Source organism: Acartia tonsa, chromosome 12 (genome assembly GCF_053477335.1).
Source record: "Acartia tonsa isolate MP-2025a chromosome 12, ASM5347733v1, whole genome shotgun sequence".
Taxonomy (NCBI): Eukaryota; Metazoa; Arthropoda; class Copepoda; order Calanoida; family Acartiidae; genus Acartia; species Acartia tonsa.
In genome coordinates, this window is record NC_137271.1 from 1,482,560 (window position 1) to 1,495,512 (window position 12,953).

The 12,953-nt window shown below is 32.4% G+C and overlaps 1 protein-coding gene across 1 annotated transcript in view; it reads left to right on the forward strand.

Annotated features, from left to right (window-relative positions):
• Positions 1-3,708, forward strand: part of LOC145334425 (uncharacterized) — a 165,005-nt gene extending 161,297 nt beyond the window's left edge. The window contains exons 20-23 of the mRNA XM_080179879.1: positions 431-479; positions 916-987; positions 2,451-2,536; positions 2,938-3,708. Coding sequence (XP_080036005.1) covers positions 431-479; positions 916-987; positions 2,451-2,536; positions 2,938-2,974 — 244 coding nt within the window. The 3' untranslated portion in view covers positions 2,975-3,708. The remainder of the gene's footprint in view (positions 1-430; positions 480-915; positions 988-2,450; positions 2,537-2,937) is intronic.
• The last annotated feature ends 9,245 nt before the right edge of the window (positions 3,709-12,953 follow it).

Genomic DNA, 12,953 nt, shown 5'->3' on the forward strand with positions numbered 1-12,953 from the left:
CAGCAATGGTATTATGAAAAAAAATATGGAAAGGTTTCGAGATTTTTTTAAAAGTTTTTTTTAAAAAACAATTTTTTTGCCCAAAAGTTTACTATTGTCCTATATTTTCTGCGATAATCTAGTCTCAAACTATTTCAGATTATTATCAGGAAGGTTTTGGCAGTTCTTATTAGCTGTATAATTTACAAAAAAAAAAGATTCCTTTTGAATATAAAGTCTTGGGGTCATTGAAAATAAACAAAGTTGCTGGTTTCATCGAATTATCACAGTGGCTTTTGACAGGTTATTTTAGGTTAGGTTAAGTAAATGTTAATGGTTGCCCCGCAGGGGCTATAAATAGGAGAAAAGCTACTATGAAAATGCGACAAAACCCTCAACTTTGTTTTCTTTCCATGATCCAAGTCATGATACATTGTTTGTTTATTTTTAGAAAATTCGCGGCCCAATGTTCTGTCTGTAAGAAACCAATTGTTCCTAAGGTAAGAAAATTGTAGCTGTCTACATTTTTTTTTGAGTAAAAGACGACCTTAAAACAAAGGTTGTTAAATAAAGGGTGAACTTTGAAAAATTAAATTTATTATACATCTATTCACTTAAATATATTAAAGGAAGCCTGCTTTAACTGCTGAAAGACAGCCACAATTAGCAGAGAGAGAGTTGAAAACGGACTGTTTATTTCACTATTCCCCAAAGTTTTAAAATAACGTTTTCGTTGGTTTGACAACTTTGCATTCATTAAGTTGAGTGTTCAAGCGTTTCAACCACTAATTTTAATCTTCAGAAGGGGTAATTTTGTATATCATCATTGGAGATGTATATCAATTTATTGTCCATTGTCTTATCCATTTAGATCGCTGCATAATTAGACCCAGTACCAATTATTAGAATATATTAGAATTGTATGTATCTATTTAGGAGGGACACACAACCGCCCCCCGCATTCGAGCTATGGACAAAGATTTTCATCCAGCTTGCTTTAAATGCGAGGTAAGTTTAGTTTGGTTATTTAGCACCCAAAGATGTTTGTTTGGTACCCAAAGTTTTTTATCCGGCCTGCTTTAAATGCGAGGTAAGGTTTGTTAATTTATTTTGGTACACAAAGTTTTATTTGGTATCCAAAGATTTATAAATACAAGGTTAGTTTGTTTGTTTTTTTGGTACCAAAGATTTTAATCCAGCCTGCTTTAAATGCGAAGTAAGGTTTGTTTGTTTATTTGGTACCCAAATTTTTATTGGTACATAAAGATGTTTATTTGGTACCCAAAGATGTTTATTTGGTACCCAAAGTTTTTTATCCAGCCTGCTTTACATGCAAGGTTAGTTTTGTCTTTTATTTGGTACTTAAAGTTTTATTTGATACACAAAGATGTTTATTCGGTACCCAAAGATGTTTATTTGGTACCTAAAGATGTTTATTTGGTACCCAAAGTTTTATCCAGCTTGCTTTACGTGCGAGGTTAGTTTTGTCTATTATTTGGTACCCAAAGTTTTATTTGGTACCCAAAGTTTTATTTGATACCCAAATATGTTTATTTGGTACCCAAAGATTTTCTTTCAGTCTGCTTTAAATGAGACATTAGTTTTGTTTGTTTATTTGGTACCCAAAGATGCTTATGTTGTACTCAAACATGTTTATTTTGTACCCAAAGAGTGAAGGGTAAAGAGTGCTGGCAAATCAGAATTTAGAATACAAAAATGTATCAACCAATGAAATTCTTTGTTTTAGAATTGTGGCCTGGTATTGGATACACGAGTCAAGGGTAAAGAGTGCTGGCCAATCAGAAGTCAGAATACAAAATGTATCAACCAATGAAATTCTTTTTTTAGGATTGTGGCCTTGTATTGGATACTCGAGTGAAGGGTAAAGAGTGCTGGCCAATCAGAAGTCAGAATACAGAAATGTATCAACCAATGAAATCTGTGTTTCAGGATTGTGGCCTGGTATTGGATACTCGAGTCAAGGGTAAAGAATGCTGGCTAATCAGAAGCCATGTCTTGTGCCACAATAATGTATCATCCAAAAAAATTCTTTTTTTCAGGATTGTGGCCTAGTATTGGATACTCAAGTCAAGGGTAAAGAGTGCTGGCAAATCAGAAGTCAGAATACAAAAATGTCTCAACCAATGAAATTCTTTGTTTTAGGATTGTGGCCTGGTATTGGATACACGAGTTAAGGGGAAAGAGTGCTGGCCCATCAGAAGTCAGAATACAAAAATGTATCAACCAATGAAATTATGTGTTTTAGGATTGTGGCCTGGCGTTGGATACACGAGTCAAGGGTAAAAAGTGCTGCTCAATCAGAAGTCAGAATACAAAAATGTATTAACCAACGAGATTGTGTGTTTTAGGATTGTGGCCTGTTATTGGATATTCGAATCAAGGGTAAAAAGTACTGGCCAATCAAAAGTCAGAATACAAAAATTTATCAACCAATGAATTTTTTGTTTTAGGATTGTGGCCTGGTATTGGATACTCGAGTAAAGGGTAAAGAGTGCTGGCCAATCAGAAGTCATGTCTTATGCCACAAATGCTTCAGGTATTTGTAAATCCTATTTGGAATAGAGGGTTGGTGTTCAGACTGAAAACTAAGAAATAAAATTCTTCAAAATTTGTGAATTTCGACTTTAACCACCACCAAAGTGATAAAAATAGTAATCAACATACAACACCCCCTAAATTTATAGCAAGAAAAATCTATTTCTTTCTCCTAGGGTGTTAATTGGAAGATTTTAAAAAGTTTATTCAAAATTCTATATTTTTGTCTGGGAGAGGAATTGTCACAACAAGAAAGGAAAGAAAACTTAAAACCAGATTTAAACATAAAACTGGAAGTTTTTGTCCAAGGAAATAGAGGATGGAGCATAGGCTCTTTTTTGTATTTCTGAGGTAGTTATTGCCATGCTAGGATAAGAAATAACTCATTACTTGTATTTTCAGACGGAGACAGAGTGAGAGTGAGGATGAATCTGACTAGTACCCTCAATTATACTGGTACCCAAAGTTTTCAGACGGAGACAGAGTGAAAGTGAGGAGGGAAGAGAAGAGATATAGAGTAGCTTTGCTCAGGGAGGGAGGGGCACATAGGGGCTGTTTATTACACTAGTCCCCAAAGTTTTATAATAACATTTCATTATTCGTTGACTTAATTGACAACATTGGTGACTTTTATTTAATTTTGATTTTACAAACTTTTCAGTTTTCAACCACTAATTGTAATTTCCAAAGGAGCAATTTTGTGTATATTCAGTTTATCAGGCATTGTCTTATCCCTTTAGATCCCTGAGCAATGCTACTCTCATCTACTCTACAAAATGTTATTTTAATCTCTATGTGTGCATTATTATTTATTAGGGTTGGGCCGGATATCCGGATATTGAAATTATCCGGATACTGGATATTCGGCTGATTTTTAATGTCGGATATCCGATTATCCAGCCAAATATCCGGTATTTTGCCGGATATCTGGCGTTGGCAAAATATCCGGCCGGTTACCGGATATCCGGAATTATAAATCAGCTAATTTGGCGGTATCCGGCCAAAAAAGTGGCCAGCCCAACCCTAATTATTATTTATATTAACCATGATTATTTCAAGATGTTGATACAGTAATTTTTTTTGCCTGTTTTAGACTTTTTTGGGGCTATACTCAAAAAATGCAAAATATTCTTATTTTTCTATTGATATAAAACAAGGCTTTATTTCACTAAATAGATTAGGAAATAATAAAAACCATTAAATTTTTCAGAGTTTTACATGATATTCTTGTGATTTATGCCAACAATTCTTGTTTTTGATTAGTTACTTTACTAATCACATATATTTTGTTGCAATTTTTAAAAAAATTTAAATGATAAATTTAAAAGTTTTTTCTTTTTTTGGCTAAAAAGCTTAGTAGAGTCTAAAACAGTCAAAAATTTGTGTTAACGTCTTGATAAAGCTTAGCTAGACCTTAACTTAATTTAATCTAATTCCTTCACAAAAATAAAAATTGGGAGTTTCCCTCTAAATGTCTATTAAGCACAAAAATCAAACTCTTTTCTATTTGAAAGAATATAAAATAGTTTTCCTATACCTAACGTCTGTAAGAGGGGGGGAGCTACCCTGTAGGGCCAATACCTACGGTACCCTAACCCTACGAGGCTACTAATTGCCCCTATATATCCCAACCTAACCTGAAAAAAAGTAGGCAGTTTAAGGGAAACATCCAATATTTTTACAGTAAACTAATTTTAGAGAAATAATTCTTATTTATTAAAATTATATCATATTAAAAAGAAGTATTTAACAATCTCAAAAATAAATAATTTGAAACCTTTATACAACCATTATAATATTTATTACAAATTAGTATTTTAGCAGGGCTTGGCAGCCACGTGTAAGCCTTAGTGAAATCATCAAATTATAACTTTAAAATTTAGCTGGATGTCTAAACCTAACAATCCATTTATTCGGATTTTTTGTGAAGGCTTATGCGCGGCTGCCAAGCCCTGTTTTTTTTAAAAGCTATTATACATTCTGTTACTTCAATTAAAATCATTCAGTTAAATAATTAGAAGATTTTTCCAAAATGTTTTAGAAGATTTTTTTACACAATGTTTAGTTTTTCGTACATTTATTAAAAGCCTAAAGACAAAATAAAGAGAAACTTTTTTTCAGATTTTTAGTAGCGAAGATACTCTATTTTTCACTATGTTTTTTTAAGTCCGTAACGCCATGGAGTAAATGTGATTTTCTCGACTGCTATTGAGGATAGACAGCTGATATTTACAGTGAATATTCCAATGGAATATTCACTGTAAATCTATACATTCTATACATTTAAGGTTTAGTGATTTTCTCTTTTTATTTTCTCTTTCTTTTTTATGAAATTTGAACATCTGGTATATAACTCACTTTGTCTGTTCGTCTTTTCCATGATTTTTGTTCTTCGCTACTTATGGATGTTGTCATCCTTGTTATAAATGTAAATATTTTATACTACAAGTATTAACATTATTTTTTAAATAATTAAAATCTACTAACAGCTTAATTTGTTAGATATTCTATAATTATGATAATTTTAATATAATATTATGTATTTAAAGGCATAAAAACCAAAACTAACCAAATCTAAGAGTGATTTCCCTTACAGTGCCTTTTGAGCAATTAAATCTCTCCACATATTTTAGAAATGAGGGGGTGGGTTTGATTGCTCGAGACGTACTTTGAGGGATAACGCCCCATTCTAAGTCTAACAAACATTTAGTAATTAAAATGTTATTTAATAATATTTTCCTGTATGGCTTCGTATCCGATGAATATATCCTGGATTAAAACCAGTTCTCAGCCATCCTGAAAACTTATACATAGCATTGTATTACAGACAGTTTTCTACGAATATTAAAATAAAAATCATAAAATTAATACAAGTTTTGTTAGCACGGGACTTCAGCTCCTCGAAACTAACAAATCTTATTATTTAATCTTATATGTTCTATTTTATTTTAATAACTGGGGAAAGCTGTCTATAATATGATAACTATTATTTATCTGCTAACAAGAATTGTGATATTGTATTTGTCAATAAAAACTTAACATTGTTATAAAAAATAGAGATAATCTATAGACATACTCTTTAAATCAGCCAATAGCAGAACAGTGTAGGTACATTCCAGACATGTCATTGGTTGAAATCTATGGACATACTCTCTTAATCAGCCTATAGGAGAACAGTGTAAGGTACATTCCAGACATGTCATTGGTTGAAATCTTTATAAATACTCTCTTAATCAGCCAATAGGAGAACAGTGAAGTACATTCCAGACATGTAATTGGTTAATATCTATAGACATACTCTCTTAATCAACCAATAGGAGAACAGTGTAGGTACATTCCAGGCATACCATATTGGTTGAAATCTATAGACATACTTTCTTAATCATCCAATAAGAGAACAGTGTAGATACATTCCAGCCATGTCATTGGTTAAAATCTATAGACATACTCTCTTAATAAGCCAATAGGAGAACAGTGGTGGTACATTCCAAACATGTCATTGGTTAAAATCTATAGACATACTCTCTTAATCAGCCAATAGGAGAACAGTGGAGGTACATTCCAGCCATGTCATTGGTTAAAATCTATAGACATATTCACTTAATCAGTGGAGAACAGTGGTGGTACATTCCAGTTATTGGTAGAAATATATAGACATAATATCTTAATCAGCCAATAGGAGAACAATGGTGGTACATTCCAAACATGTCATTGGTTAAAATCTATAGATATATTCTCTTAATCAGCCAATAGGAAAACAGTGAAGGTACACTCCAGACATATCATTGGTTGAAATATTTGTGTAGGAAAGAACATGATATTTTTATTATGATCGCTTAATGAGTTATGAATAGTCGCACTTCTTAAAATAAAGCTTTTCTTGGGTAAACTTTAAAGCTATATATAAGTTCACAAATTAGTTAAAAGCCTTCCCAGGACCTATGAGAAGCTACCCTGTAAACGTATCATTTGAATGGTTAGCGAAATCCTTTGGTACTGACAATAAAATTTGACAATAATAGTAACAAAAAAGTTTATACTTAATCGATAATTAAGATCTTTTGTTCAATAGCTGGTTTGATTAAAATTGTAGAAAACATAAATATTAGTCAGGGATATAAAGGAATAAGACAATGGTCGATAAATTGATGTACATCCCAAATGATTAGTGGTTGAGACATTTGAACACTCAAGATAAAGTACCAACAAATCAAAATTCACTATAGTCCCCAAAGTTATTTAGCCAAAAATAGGAAAATAGTATCATAAAACTTTTGGGACTAGTGTACTAAATAGCCCATAGTCCCATCTCTCACTGAGTACTAATTTGGCTCTGGTTTTTGACTTTTAGAAAGAAATGTCCTGGCTTTCTAAAACACAAACTATCGCGTAATTTTCCAGGGAGGAAACTCTAGTCCCCAAAGTTTTATAATATATAATTTCTTATTCGTTTGCTTAACAACTTTGGGGACTTTGGTTCATTAAGTTAAACATTTCAACCACTAAAGGCATAATCTTGTGCATCATCATTGGGGATGTACATCGATTTATCAGCCATTGCCTTAGCCCTTTATATCCCTGGTAATTTTCACTGCTTGAATAGTTTTTATTTTTAAAATGTTTAACGATTTTTTTTCTTGAATTTTTCCATGTTTTATGCTTTTCTCCTCTCTCTCTATTTCTCTTCATCTCACAATTTTTCTTGCCGGTGAATCACAGAAAATATTTATGTTTGTGGTAAGTACATAATAACATATATTCAGGGAGGGAGTGGACATTGGGTTGTTTATTACACTAGTAACCAAAGTTTTATAATTACGTTTCCTCATTTGCTGACCTAATAACTTTGAGGACTATCATTGAATATTGATTCATTAAGTTCAGTGTCCAAACGTTTTTACCACTAATTGTAATCTACAGAAGGTGTAATTTATCGGTGAATGTCTTATCCCTATAGATCCCTGACAAATATTGGTACTGGCTTGGTGGGGCCCTGTGAAGTGAGACAATGATATCATGTACAGGGATCTAAAGGGATAAGACAACGGTCGATAAATTGATAATCATCCCCAATGAAGATATACAAAATTACCCCTTTGAAAATTACATTAAGTGGTTGAAATGTTTGGACACTCAACTTTATGAAACTCAAAAAGTACTAAATGTTCTTGAGGCAATGAAAAAGAAAACGTTATAATAAAAATTTTGGGACTAGTGTAATTAATAGTCCAATGTCCCCTCCCTCCCTGACAAATATTGCTACTGGCTTGGGGCCCTGTATGATACAATGAGATGATGTACAGGGATCTAAAGGGATAGGACAATGGGTGATAAATTGATGTGCATCCCAAATGATGCTTGACAAACTTGCCCATTCTATAGATTACAATTAGTGATAAAAAAACATTTGACACTCAACCTTATAAACCAACCAAAAAGTCCCCAAAGTTCTTGAGCAAACAAATAAGAAAAAACGACTATAAAAGTTTGGGGATTATTGTAATAAACAGCCCATTGTCCCCTCCCTCCCTGTGCCCTGTGTGATACAATCGGATGGTGTACAGTGATCTAAAGGGATAAGACAATGGGTGATAAATTTATGTGCATCCCAAATGATGATTGACAAAATTATCCATTCTATAGATTACAATTAGTGATTAAAGCATTTAATACTCAACCTTATGAACCAACCCAAAATTCCCTTAATTGACAACTATTTTTCTCCTGTCATAATATCCATGTATATGTTGCATCCATTTAGCTATATTACTAAAACTGGGTGCGGCTTTAATATCTATAATACAAAGTATCTTGATGTCTGTCTGTTTGTATGAAGCTCAAGATCTCAGTAACCGCTGAACCAATTAAGCTCTACTCTTCAGGGAATATACCTACTGGTCCTGTGGTGGTTTTAACTTTTTTTCTTTTTGGGTGGGACACCCCAAAATTCCCCCCAAAAAAGAAAAAATCCCTCCCCTATTTTTTTGGTATATTGACATTTCCACAAAAAAATCTGAAATTTTTTTTTTGGGGGGGGGGGAGGGTTAGTAAATATAAGTGTTCAAAAAAATGTGGCTAGGGGCAAAGCTGCTAGTATAATAGAACATAATACAGTATATTTTGGGGCCCTACATTATTGCGCAGATCAAAACTAAAAAATAAATAAATGGGGCCCTTTATCAGCAAAGTTAAATGTTGCATAAGTTGGAATTTTTATCTTGCAAAAAATGATTTACATAAGAAAAGGAATTGTAAAATTTATTAAAATTTTTTAATAGGAGTAAGGATGGCTATTATAATTTTTGATAATGTGAATAGTTATTTCTTGCATTGTATTATAAACAGCTTTCTGCAGATATAAAATGTACAACCATAAGATTAAAACCAGTTTTTTAGCCCAAAGATGCTGAGGCTCGGGCTAAAAAACTGGTTTTAATCTTATGATTGCACATTTATATATTTGAAGAAAACTGGATATGATACGATGCTAGAAATAATTTTTCAATATGGCTGAGAACCAGTTCTAAATCACCGGATACTAATCGGTTTTAAAGCAATACAGAAAAAACTGATTTAATAGTTTTATTTTAGACACCGTCTTTCTTGAGTAAAAGAGAAAATTTTTTTTATCAATTTGTTCATCTTATGTGTAACACTTATATAAGGACCTTTTAAAAATAAACTTTTTATTTTGTAATAAAATTCTTGTCTTCATTTTAGAAGAAAATTTTCTTGTCAGACTAGTTTTTCTTTCTACTTGAGCTGCTGTTCTAGCAGGGAGTAGGGGAGGGGAAAATGGATCAAATATTCAATTATTAGGGGTCTCTAACATTGGCTACCAGCCCAAAGTGTTTGTGTAGGATTTAGCAAGATTTTGGGGACTTTGGGTACTAATGCGCATTTGCCTCTGAATTTGTTATAATCCTAGCAGACAAAAATAAATAAAAATAATTAACACAATTTCTAGCATTCAAAATTTATGTTTAATAAAATTATTGCGGCTGGTTCTAACAAATATTTTTTCCCAAGAAAATGTAATTTTATGTACAGAAACTCTACTGTAATATTTATGTAATAAACAATCTAAGATCCCTAATATATTATCTTGAATTTAGGTGGCAGTTAATAATATAGGAGAAAAGAAAGCGAAGTTCTAAGGGCAATTTTTCTAGTGATTAATTACAGATTGTTTACTACATTTGTAATTTACTGGTAACCTAATTTTCAAGTAAATAATATTTCTTAATACTATTTTTTTTCTAAATTAAATTACCTACCATGAACACTTTTCTATTAATTTTTTGGATAAATCTGGTTTTCATTAACTATCAGCAAAAACTCTTAAATTGAATTAATTGCCCATTGTCCCGTCCCTTACTTCCTGCGTTCTAGTTACATAATCACCAAGGATTTAAAGGGATAAGACAATGACCAATAAATTGATGTACATCCTAAATGATGATACACAAAATAACCTCTTTTTATGATTACAATTAGTGTTTGAAAAGTTTAGAAACTCAACTTAATGAACCAACCATTTAAAAATTGAAATTTAAAAAGTTGTTAAGTCAACAAAAAAGAAATCTCTATTTTAAAACTTTGGGGACTATTGTAATAAACAACTCAATGTCCCCTCCCTCCCTGCATAATCAAGAATTAGTGCTAGATACAGGTTTTAGTAATACATCATCTGTCAACCACCCAACTTTTAAAATGAGAAGACTCAATTTTGTATGTTAAAGTTAATTATTTATTAAAAGTGAAGGTTTTCTATTGTTAGGGTCGGTCCGTATGTCCGTCCATTCATACCTTCTTCTGTTTACATGTCTGAAATGGTTAGCCCTTTTTTCATTAATTTGTACAGGTTAGAATTGTCCTATTGATTTCAAACTTTGCATGTTGCTTCTTCTAACAGTTAGGTACGAGTTAGAAAGCGTAGCAACTCTATCATGTATGTAGGTTCATTTTAAACATGTTAAATTTCAATTTTTTTCAAAGCATCCCTATAAGCAAGTCCTAAAAATGTAAGTATGTCCTTGAAAATCATTCTGTATTTAAGCAGTTTTTCAACAAATTTACTTTCAATTTTGTTTTGACTTTTATACATTTGTATTCTGATTATTCAGTTCTGAAACTCAATAAGTGTTAATGTTTGTTTGTTTTACTGTTTTGTAGCTTTACTTTAATGGATGATGTCATCCTCGTTTTTAAATTAAAAGTGGTTTAGAAAACAATCATTTTAAAAGGGGAGATTTTTTATGATTAGGATTGGGCTGTCTGTCTGTCTGGAACAGTTAGCTCTTTTCATTTAAGCAAAGCTTAGGTTCAAACATTAGGTTTAGGTATCTTAAAATTAAATTTTTGATACCAAATTAATTTATGCAAAATAAAGCATCATAATGATAGTCAATATTATTTTTTTGATTTTGGATTTTTCTATGTTGCTAAATGTAAAAAGTATCATCAGTTACATTAACATGTACATGTGCATGGTTTAATTGTGCACCCCATCCCCCCCTCCCCCCATTTCTCTAGCTAAATAATGTAACCTGAATAGAAACCTTGGGTACCAGAATAAAAAACCTTGGGTACCAGAATGAAAAACCTTGGGCAACAGAATGAAAACTCTTTGGTACCAGAGTGAATATTGTTTACCCTTCCCCATCCTATACCAAAATACAGAACCTTGGATACCAGAGTGAATATTGTATATCCCCACCCTTCTAGCTAAATAAAGGGCCTGAATAGAAAACCTTGGGTACCAGAGTGAATATTATGAATGAAGTGTTCCTTCTCATGGGGGAAGTAACACAGGACAATGGATTTGATTTAGTCCCTCCCCCCACCCAAAAAAAATTTAATATTCTGACATTGGGGGAAGAAAATGGTGGGGTGGGGAGGTTAATTTATCTATCATTGGTCCATACCTCCCTGACTGGTCTAAATTGATTGAAAGGCCAAGACTCCAGGGATCTCAATGATGATTACCTCTTATGTTTATTAGGGCGGGTTCATATCAGAATTAGACAAAGAGGGGATGTGCAGATAAACAGATAAAACTTACTTAAATAAAATTTCTGACCAAAAAAGAATTTGAAAAAATTGAGATTTAGAATAAGACCATTTATTTCATTAATAATTAATGTGCAAAGACGACATTCAGTTCTTCTACTTATTATCTCAATTCCTATTAGTGCTAGAAGGCTAAATATTTTTTTGCATATCCCCAGTTAGATAATGAATTTCTGACTATATGTCAGTCATAGCCATATTTTGCTGCCTTACCCTTTTTTTACCAACCTTTTAACAATGAACAGACATACAATTGTGTAGCTGTTTGTAAAAAAGAGTAAAAAATTTATTTAATCAGATCTGTGGCTTCATGGTGCTCCCAGGAAAGGCCTTGAGGAGTAGAATCAGGAACTTTTGTCCGTTTCAAGATATCTCGTCCCTAGCCTTAGAAATGACTAAAAAACACCATTTTTTAAAGGTTTATTGAGAATTGTGCAATTTGTAGAGGTTTTTTGAGATTTTCTCAGGCTAAGAACAAGATTTTTTGAAACGGTCAAAAGTTCCTGATTCTACTCCTCAATGCCTTTCCTGGGAGCACCATGAAGCCATAGTTCTGATTCAATAAATTTTTGAAACCCATTTACAAAAAGCTAAACAATTGAATATCTGGTCGTCAGCGGTTTTAAGATTATTTAAATTTTAAATAATCCAGAGATGTATTATACTCATAAAAATTATTTGCAGAAACAAAATGTCCAAAAACGACCAACCCTAAGTATATTATAATTAATGGTTGAAACGTTTGGACACTCAACTTATTATAATGAATAAAAAACCTTATTATTTAAAATTTTGGAACTAGTGTAATAAACAACCAAATGCCCCCCCCCCCTCTCCAACAAAACCCAGAGAGGGGACATTGTACATTAAATTACACTGGTACCCAGTGTTTCATAACCACTTTACTTCGAAGATATACTTATCCAGATACCATGCATGCATCCAATGCATTTCAATTCAGAAAATGTCTAATAATTTATCCATCTAATAACATAACAAGATTCTGTCTGTATGTTTGTATGTTTGTACCCAAGGATCTTGCTAACCATTGAACCGATCAGGTTCTCCTTTAGTGGGTAGCTTCTCGTAGAATCTGGGAAAGAAAAACACTATTTTGGAGGAGGGCACCACCACCCCCCCAAGAGAAATCAACCCTAGAAAAAATCATCCTCCTTCAAAAATATAACCCACCCCCTCCATTTATTTTTATTTTTTCTTTTTAAATCTAAATTAACAAAAATTTAACTCCCCCCTCCTCATTCTGGTACTAATGGTTTTGCATCCTTGTACCCAAGTTTTTTTAATCTGGTACCCAAGGTACCAGGTTGCAATAATTAGATGGAGGA